This window comes from Ruditapes philippinarum, unplaced genomic scaffold (assembly GCF_026571515.1).
Source record: "Ruditapes philippinarum isolate M1 unplaced genomic scaffold, ASM2657151v2 ctg2898_1_1_1_1, whole genome shotgun sequence".
Classification (NCBI taxonomy): Eukaryota; Metazoa; Mollusca; class Bivalvia; order Venerida; family Veneridae; genus Ruditapes; species Ruditapes philippinarum.
The window spans coordinates 46,705-57,678 of record NW_026857691.1 but is presented as its reverse complement, the minus strand read 5'-3'; the positions used below and the strand labels follow the sequence as shown (position 1 = coordinate 57,678).

General features: G+C 33.2%; 1 protein-coding gene across 1 annotated transcript; it reads left to right on the top strand.

Moving 5' to 3' along the window:
- Positions 1-1,759: 1,759 nt before the first annotated feature.
- On the top strand, positions 1,760-8,956 carry LOC132750603 (uncharacterized). The gene is made up of 4 exons (XM_060740613.1): positions 1,760-2,466; positions 3,774-3,932; positions 4,120-4,351; positions 4,765-8,956. The coding sequence occupies exons 1-4, from the start codon at positions 1,927-1,929 to the stop codon at positions 7,428-7,430; spliced, it is 3,597 nt and encodes a 1,198-aa protein (XP_060596596.1). The 5' UTR covers positions 1,760-1,926; the 3' UTR covers positions 7,431-8,956.
- The last annotated feature ends 2,018 nt before the right edge of the window (positions 8,957-10,974 follow it).

The following is a 10,974-nucleotide window of genomic DNA, read 5'->3' as shown; positions in this document are numbered from 1 at the left end:
AGTGGTTGCACGCTGGTCTATCAACTATACAGGTGCGGGTTCAAATCCCATTATTTCCATTTATTTAAATAATATATTTTTTCAATGCAAAACTGAAAAAAAATGTCAATGCACAGGTAGTCAATTGAGCTTTTGAGCTTGCAACGAAAATCAATTATTGCGAGCACGCGAGTCCTGGTCTATTAGGTTGATGTGTATGTTGTGGCGCTGTTAGAAGGACGTCATCACATGTTTTGAACATGATTTCGTTGGTCATCGCAAATAGTGTTATAAGATGCGTTGTCTTTTACCATGACAGTGTGTTCTGGAAGATTTATGATTAGCTTTTGGTTAAGCCACTTGATGAAAACTTGGCCATGTATTTCTCCGTGGTATTAACATATTGAGGTACTCTCTTAGCACTGGAGACGAACACACCAGCGCCAGCGCGACTGAGACTGCCACAGAGGTTTAAGGCTTTTTTTTAATTGTTAAATTGAATTGAATTATACTATATCATTCTCGTGAATAAAAACATGGAAATTATATAAATATGTATAAAAAATTATAAATAAAATTAAATAATAAATAATAAAATACAAAGGGCCTGATTAAAATAGTTATACTGACCGCTATAGCGCAATTGGGTAAACTACGGGTTTATAATATCATGCCGTTAGGTGGGGGCCGCGTATGCCCATGTTTTATTCTTATCTATTTTCAACATCGTTTTTGATGACGTTCGTTTAATATGTTTTGCAGTTGTTTTGGTATAGTCTTATAACATGGATTAAGAATTTGCATTTAAAATTCATCACGATTAAAATCAATAAATGTCATTTCATTGCCTTAAAAACAAAATAAAACAAAAACAATGTTTCTTAGTTGCATCATTTCCGTGTAGCGATTTTGCACCAAAATAAAGAAAGGAGAAGTTCAAAAATAACGGCAAAAGTAGGTATCGAACCACAGATCTCTCATATATTAGGTAACCACTTAACCGACTGTACGTGTTGTCGCAGATGTGACAATGAACTATACAGGCCAGTGTGACTTTTTCAAAACATTAGTGACATACTCCATATTAATTCTCTTTACTTCAAGGATAGAAACGAATTGTGATCGAATATTAAAATGAATGCTATAATGTATAATTGACAGGTCAATAAAATCAGACTATACCTTACCTAGATGCGTCGTCTTTTGTTTGTATTATCGTTTTATTTATTTATCTACTATATTTATTTTTTGTCAACTGCAAAAACTTCCCTTTTTTCGCTTTCGATCACTTGATATATTTAGAAGATATAAGTAGTAATTGAATACAAACTTAGATTATTAACAATCATTTTAAGCAAAACAGTATTATACATGAATGTAACAAAGTGTACATGTTTATTGACTAAGACGCTGCACTCTGTACTCCAGCGGATAAAACAATTTTCAGCCATTCCCGGAAAAGGCCCTTAACAACGATATTCTATAAAAACAGGTCATGCACCTACTTATTATGCAAACATGACAATGAAATGGTAATTGTTATTAGCATGTCTTATCTTTGATTTAACGCATATGTGTTTAACTTTTTATAAGACAATTCAAACTATCAAGTTTTGCATGCGGCGCATTCGTTACCAGGAAAATTTATCATAACAACATGAGTTTTTAAGAACTAAGATAATTCTTTGTAAGTTTATACGCAAATTTCTATGTAAAATATACGACAATTTGATTTGGACTACTACAAGCAAAATCTATGATAATATATGTTTAACTAAACAATAATAGCTTTTAACATCACGTGGTGATATCTCTAAGCCAATTATTCGCTGGATATATCTTAAAGCTTCTTTTATCACGTTGTACTATTTATTATACGACACATATAATTGATGGCGGACGTAAACAATCCAGTTTTGTTTTCGGAACTATTATAACCTTCATAAAATGTCGGATTATATTTCAAATATTGACAACCATAAATTCCATAATTGGATAAAAACTGGATTAGCGTTAAAGTATACAAAAGAAGGACTCCATGATATTATTTTAGCTGAAATAGACACATTCAGGCAAAGGGCGTTTTCTGATAGTTTAGAGATATTGAAGTTACCTCCAAATAGTTGTTGCAAAGCGTGTTCAACTGACCAGATCGTGTGCCAGCCTGTCTTTAATCACTGCAAAAAGAAAAAATGTTCAGCATATCATAGATCCTGTCCTGAAAGTGGGTTATGCGAACGTGTGAGAGATAAGATTAGGCAGGTACACAGGTACAATGACCCGTCTTGGAAAAATACAGATGCGAGAAAATGGTATGATGACTCTTGGCAAATTGTCAAGTGTTTTATGCCGATAGAAGGGTATACGAAACAAACCTCTTTTATGGAAACAGATTTCAATGGAGTCATAAGCGTGATACTAAATTACAAAGGATTCCAAAACATAGTAAATGAGAACTTGTCCAGGGGAAGCAACTTATTTTGCAAGGTAAGTAGATAGATCAAAGACATAGATTAACTGAAGTATTTATTTGAATAATAAGAACCAAATATCATACAGGTTCAAAATTATTGGATGATTCAATTCTGTAAAAACGCTAATAATTATGTCTTGTAAATTTGAGTTATACATTTAGTGTATGTTAATTCAGGTACTGTTGTTTGAAAGGCTGATCGCTATACAGAGGTTGCACTTCCTTTATTTTTGGTACATCACATACCTTGTTTCAGAAATAATCAGTATATATTCTGTTTTTTACTTATAACACATCAACTAAACAACACCAAAATACGTTCATTTAAGGATAAACATCGCGTTATAAAACAACTTTTGGAGCATCCGTTTCCCTAGTGTTAAGGTCAATGACATCGAACCATTTTTTCCTACTTAACACTAACACTTGTCTATACCGCCTGGGAAATTAAATTATTTCATGTTAGGAAGATATCCTGAAGCTTACAGAATGTTGCTGGTTCTACTCAAAAGCCTCAAATATGCATGGAGGATGCAATATAGATCTTTGTTCACCAGTAAAACTGGAAATAATGTCGCCTTATGCCCTTTACTACAGCGTCGGTGTGACTTAAAAAATTAAAGCTGAGCGTATGTTTTGTGAACCCAGCATTTTATAAATTGATGTTACCTTCTCAATCTGTTTGATAAGAAACTGATTGTTATTTATAATTTATAAGTAGTGTATATAATGTGTGAATTGATATAAAATAAGGGATAGTTATGCCATTAAACTAAGTTTTGGATTTTTTTTAATTCATACGTAAGAATTTCTTTACCAAAGTAAGTTCAGACATCCAAAGAAACATTAAGGTCTTATTTTTATAGAATATTTTTTTCATTATAATATAATACGTATGAAACAAGAGCAAATGTCGTTTAAACAATTGTAAAATAAAAATGTCACGCATTTTCCCCTTAAACCTTAAAATAAGTTGAATAAAACAGAAATTGAAACATCCCCTTATATCTAAGAATTGTTGTATGAGTACTATGTTCCTTATTGATCACATACCTTTCCCCATTGATTGTATAATCATGCACTCTATATGTAAAAATGTTCGGAAGGGCACTTGAGTAGCTGAATAAGCCAGCTTGATAGCTGCCTCACATGAAAGAATCCAAAGTCCTTTTTTGATTGAAAGCCACAGCGGTCAGGGGCAAGTGTTGGTGAAAGAAATATAATATATCTTTATATACAGCGTATCATAGTTTTATAATTATTGGCAACAATAAGATATTATGCTTTTAAATTATCAATCTATTGTCTAAACTTTATATAGGCAAGAGATATTTCCAGACATTTTCGACATTCAGCGACATTTGAAGTTGACGACAACGAATTTGTAGAGAATATACATATTTTAGAGACAATACTTAAAGACCCAAAGTATATAGCATCAAAAGCAACAACACATACGGCATTGGAAAAAATATCAAAGGTATGCTTTAAGTGGTTATCTAAACATGTTAACAGTTTTGTTTTTATTAACAATGAATATGTTTGTTAAGCTTATTATAACATGCTTGTGAACCATATTTCATATAACTGTTTTTCTAAATTTCCAAACTGTTTATAGAATTAGAAATACCTTGCTGATTGTTATACACCAATATTTTTTTCAACAGTTATGTAAAGAGACATCGAAAATATCTGCTACACAAGATGTGATAGGTGTTTTAAACGGAGAATTAAGCTATGATGAAAATGACGTAATGGTCACAGCAGATGGAAAAAGAATTGAGAAACGTATCTTGTTTCAAAAATTTATTGAAATTGTATCCAACAACCCTGACAACGTAGAATGTTTGATGTCACAGCTTACGACATTTAGTCATCCTGCACCTAAATGGCGAGAAGGTGAATATAGAAAGCCTTACTATTCACCATTCTTTTGATTGACAATATCCGCATGTTTATTCAAAAAGATTACAAAAATAGTCGAGTTTCAGTATGCAAGATAGATATTACTATCTAGGGATTAGGCCGTGTTTCGAGCACTGCACTTGAATTGTCTATGGTTGACCGGGTCTATGAATTTGAAAAATGTTTTCACTGATTCCCCTGCCTCAGAGCATTACAACTACTAACTTGCCCTTCAACACTGATTTACAGCTGTCGGTACTCAGTTTGGCTGCTCGGAATTCATTCAGGAGTGCATGTATGTTATGTTTCTTAGACAAAACTATATCAATTTTAGCTGTTCTAACAGTTTGTATTAAAAAGTATTGAACGATGTTCATGTCTATTATAACAATTTACATTTTTTTCAGATTTTGTTGAACGCCTTATTATTTCATATCAACATCAATGCTCAACATTACCGATATCAGCATTGGTAAACGAAGAAGATGCTCAACTTTTAGATTTCTTTGCCATGCCTACTCTAAAACAAGTAGACCACCATAATATCAAAAGCAAAAGCGCAAATATAAGGTCATACAGAGACATATTCTTTAAAAAAGAACAACTATGTAGAAACATTTATGTCACCGGAGATGCAGGTATAGGAAAAACAGCGTTTTGTCAAAAAATGATTTTGGCATGGTGTCATGCAAACTCAGGTAAAAAAGAAGATCACAACTTTTCAACAGTAGATATTGATATTATGAAGCAATTTCCGTTTCTATTTTACGTATCTCTAAGGGAAACAAAATCATGCCACGTAAAAAAAATTATTCAAAAACGGTACCAGGACGTTGGGGAGGCAGATACAATTGCACGTATATTAGACAAAGAAATTTGTTTGATTATCTTAGACGGGCTTGATGAATGGACTCACCCAACGGTGCAGACAACATGTCCACTAGATTGTAAGTTGCCACATCGCTCACCTTCAAATAATTGCATTTATCTCACTACAACTCGACCTTGGAAATTGGAAGGTAATCGGTTGAAAACAAATGAAATTGACCAACAGATTGAAATAAGGGGTCTTAACAAACATTCTTGCCACGAGCTTGCAAACTCGGTAGTTAAACATTTGAACACAAAATTGGAAGTTTCAAGAGACCCAAAAGCTTTCCAAATCGAAGTGACCAAGAACAAACTAGACACAGTATGTCAAGTTCCAATTGTTCATATGCAGTTAATTTGCCTTTGGTTCGAAGAAATAACCCTAAGTAAATCGAGATGTTTAATATATGGCCAAACGGTCGAGATGCTTTTCAGAAGAGTTTCCGAAAATAAGGGAATGTGCACTGTTCTTGTCCATCAGATTGAAGGGCGAATTCAGGACGACCTTGATCGTGAACTTCCAGAATGTTTTTCCCCATTACAAGCTCTTACAAAACACGTTTCTCTTGTTTATAAATTAGGTCATTTAGCTTTTGAAGGGCTTTTTGGAAAACAGGAAGGAGAATCGGAATTGATATTTGAAAGTTCAAGAGGTTCAATATACGATATATCAGAAGCAGAAATGAATTATTTGCTGTCTGTAGGTATCTTATCAAAGAATAAGGTAGTTGGTACGCTTTCAAAACGAAAACTTAAAATAAGTTTTCTTCACAAAAGCTATCAAGAGTTCTTTGCAGCAGTTTATATTGCTATGAAAGAAGATAAAGACGATTGCGTGAAGATAATCTTTAGCAGCTGCAAAACTCTAAGAATGTTTCTTAGATTTGAAAATGTTTTTATCTTTCTGTCCGGTATGTGTCCCGAGCTTGTATTAAGGTGTTCGGAAAGTATAAAAGCTCTATTTCTTTCTGATAATCAGATATGTATGTACAGAAAATATTCAGAATACAAATTTGGATTTGTTGTCATGCTTCCACCATTCAGTATCTTAACAGATCCAAACTTTGCTGTCGTCCAAAATGCTGAAAAAATACTGCAGTCTTATCAAACGCTTGCGTTACAATGTCAAGAGGAAAGTCAACGGTCTGGATGCAGAAGTGTAGTACTGCCATTAGAGGACATTTTTCTACCAGAAACATATTCCGAAGATCTCCAGTCACTTCTTGCTTTGAACAAAACAAATTTGAAGTCGATTGCAAGTGAGAAATATCATGACGACCTGTTCGATGTGAAAAATGTTGAAAAGATATCGATAACCTTTCGTAGTGATGAAGATTTAGTAGCTGTTGATGCAGATATGGAGAATTTTGAAAAATGTATGAACATGTCAAAACAAACTTTAACATGCTTATCGATTTCCAATTCTCGGGGCATGTTTGACTTGTGTAAATTAAAGTTCTCGAATTTAAGATCTATTGACCTTTACAATATTATTCTTAAACACCAAGAAATAACGGATCTATTTGCATTCATATCAAACAAAACAGATTTGATCCAAATCTTACTTTTTCAAATCCAATGTTCCGAACATGAAAGAGAATGTAAGGGTAGCAAACTCAACTTGTTGCATCACAATGAATTGGACTTTTTACGTCTACATCATGTGTACGAATATGGACAACATGAAACAAGAATAAATAACAAAAATCTCGGAACTTTAATATTTGAAGATAGTAGCGGGGTAGCACATAACACATGTACACTACTGAGTGACATCAGAAATGCTCCTCGGCTTTTTGAGGTGACGTTATTGGGAATCTCATCTGTGGAGACGTTCAAGACTCTTTTATCGGTTCTTCCATCAATCAAACATCTGAAGAGATTATCATTATATAACTGTGATTTTGGTGACAGTCATGTTATATTGGATGCAGAATTCCAAAAAGATATTGAGAGAATCTGTTTGCTGAACTCAACTATGACTGTAGAAGCCTTCGGTCGATTTGTTGACAGTATCCCAGTAAATTTGGAAAATGTCGTGTCTGTGCATATGCAGAGCTGCAAGTTTTTTATCGGAAAAAATACATCATTACAAGAAGGAAGTGAAGCAGCAAAGAATTATGTAAAATCTAAGTCCAAATTCACTATCATTTTTTGTAATGAATTTGATTTCTATTTCCAGTCGGTTCCAGCTTGTCAGTAAAGAAAATCGACTTTTCATTCATGTGTCAACAAAGGCCGTTTTTTATATTGAGTTTTAAGATCAATGCAAATGCTGAGATTATTAGAGGCCGCGTGCAATCGCCTATTCAGCAATGGGAAAATTTAAGACTTGTTTTTGTGTAGTTTTGTTTTTGTTTTGATAACATTACACTGTTTTCAAATTTTATAATAAAAATACTTTTCTGATGTACAACATGTCACCGAGATTTAAGGAATTAAAATAAACGTTTAACTGAAGTGATAGTGTCATGTTTTAATATCATATTCTTTTCATCATTTTATTTAACTAATAAATAACGTGCCTATGAGCCAGTCTTTAGTCGCCCGTTCTAAAACTTAACGGTTGAGAGAGGTAACGACTGAGGCAGTGTCATTCACTTCATTTGCTCCGCCTCTGTTAAAGTACGGCTCCGCCTTAACTCGTCGCAAAATTAAATATGATGTTCTGTATGCCAGCATTAAGTTTCAGACAGACCTGTCTATAGTCTAATGACGGGAACGAAATTCGGGCAGGGAACAAGGGGTATGACTGAAATATGTAACGGAGATTTTTTTTGGGGGGCGATACGAGCTAAACGGAAAACAGGCAAAACGTGTGATAATTCATGAAAATGATTAACATTTTAAGAATAAACAGATTAACTGAGTGAAGAAAGTACGTTTATTTGAAAATGTATCACAAATATTTACAATAGGTTATTTTAAAGGATTGTGACGAATGTTCTCTTTTGCCTAGATTATTTATTACATTAAGTGGTTCTATACCATAATTACAGGCTTGTATGTAATCAAGTAGTTTAATCTTTTATAAATAAGAAAACAATACGTTACTAAGAATTGATTATATGTTAAAATTTATTCATAACTACTATTTGATATTACAGACATATTTTGCTATTTGTGAAATAACAGAACAGTTTGTCCTCAAAATCATTCGAACATTATGCAATCCGCACCAATTTTTAAATGGACATATTCTTGGTGCAACGATGATTTTTTCTTGACCTCTGTCTTTGTCTTGAATTTATTTTAAGTATACCAATCATTTAAATTTTACTTGTTATCCAATATATTTTTCTTCGATCGGACTTTTCAATCTTTGTCGCAACAGACAAGTATTTCAGAATTTCATACAGGGCATTACTTTGTGAATTTATGCATTAGGTTCTACTTTTTCACAAAAATTTGCAACTTAATTATTAAACAACGAGCACATACCAAGAACATGGAGAAACAATTGAATAGTGCTTCGGCGTCGGATATTCAGCTGTAATAGAGAATGATTTTCAAGTTTACATTTGACTGTTCATATCATTTGTCGGCGTCTTTGATTTGCAGCATCAACATTTAACTTGTTTTGTCTTTTTTTTTCATTTGTCTATTTTCTCTTGCTGCCGTCCACTTGTCATCCTTTGTTGCCATATTTCACAGCATTTGCCGGATAGGCAATCCTTGTGCTTTGACACTTCGAAAGAAAATATAACGAAAAAATAAAACTAAATATGTGTTTGTGTTTTTATTTAGTTGTGAATAAACAAAGAACTAGAGGAGAACTGATAAAAAATGTTTTGACTAGCGTAAATGAAAGTATTATGAATCATTTTGTGTACCAGTACAATGGGCCAATCCCGCAATTTTTATCTGATGATTTCCGCGTACGTCTTAAGCTTACTAACTGTATAATCTAACTAACATTTATGCTGTTGGTAATTTACAGCTTGTTCCTGTCCTTAATTCCCTTTAGTACAAGTAATATTTGTTATTTCCCAGACCATCTATAAAACTGCAACCAGGTTAAATTCTGGTTATTCGGACAGAGTCTTTCTCCCAGTTCAAAACATGTACCAATAATTAAGCGAGCTGGACAGGAAGTCCGTATGCTATGTTACTCCTAAAATGATTACTAGTATACAAATTTATTTCTGCAATAATAGAAGTAAGAAAACAATCAGCAATAGTTTAAGTTTTTAAAGACTTTAAAAATTTGCAAGCAAAAAAGGCACAATTATGTATTAACCAATGAAGGAAAAAGAGGGACGAAACCATTTGACTGTAAGACAAAGAAATATTAAGTCCTTGTATTACTGATATACTGCGCACTATCGTAATAAAGAAATGAATCATAGAAATAAATAACATGTACATGTTTAAAGTTTACATTTTATTACAAGAAATACAATGAAACATACGAGGGTGGATAACAAAATACATGGACTTTTACCACGTAAATCAATGAGATTTTGTTCACATGTTAAACAATTACATGTTTAAAGATATTATGGTTTACATTGATGAATTTTTTAGGGTTTAAAATAATTTAGAGTTTTATTAGTCCAGGTTAGGTTACCTAGGCGCAACCTATTTTTTGACTGCACCGCGTAGTGTTAATATCTCTGTCGACTCCATAAATTGGCAAAAAACTATACCAAACAATGTCGGCTTAAGTGTTTATGTCATATGTAACGTCGTTTCAATATTGCACGTCATCCGGTATGATTAGGTTTAGAACCGTGAAATTTTACAGTTTCGTGAGGATTTAGGGAAAACACAAAAAGAGTCAATGAAAATGTTGAAAAATGCTTATCGATCTTCTAATGTATGCACATCTCTTATTTGTAAGCGTTATAAACGATTTTCGGAAGGTAGGGAGTCTCTTAAAGCCAACACTGGGAGAGGAAGGAAACGAATAGTGAACAGTCTGATCGAGGGGGACCTTATCCTTAGATAAAAGATATTACACCATAATTTGGCGCTAGTTATGGCAGTATCCATTCAATTTGGAGAAACAAGCTGAAGATAACAATGGCTCATGCGCGCTGGGTGCGAGTTTTTGAAAAGAAACGTATACGTAAGTAGTCAAAATCAAAACGTCATAATGACGTCATTATCTTGCGCCGGTACCATTGCACTAAGCAATTAAGGATGGTTGCTTTGGAATAGCCACTTAATAGATACATAGACACATGCCCATATTTTACACCTATGTTAATTTGATCTTATTAGATTAATGGAACGAGAGTGCATGTATATTTTATCCACCCACGTAATTTGTATTACAGCGAAACTCCATTTTTGTATCCATACATACATACATACATACATTTAATTCACTACTACAATACCGACATACATACATACATACATACAGACATACAGACAGACAGACAGACAGACATACATTTAATTCACTACTACAATACCGACATCTTAACAAAATTCATAATTCAAAAAATGCCATTGCAATACTTATGTTAGTAATATTTAAAAATAGCTTGTGATAGTTTGCATGTTAGACGCTCGGTAGAATTATATTGACATTGCCTTGCGCTGACCAGTTATATAACATTACTACGTTTTTATAACAGTACTACGTTTTTAGGTGGGTGCATTCATCTTATGGGCTTACACTAGTCTAACAAGGTCAAATCAGTATGGTGTTTTTGTAGTTTTTTTTTTTTGTTTGTTTTTTTTTCTCCAAAAATCCGGCCATTGAAACTTGACAATGCATACTTTGGTTCTACTAA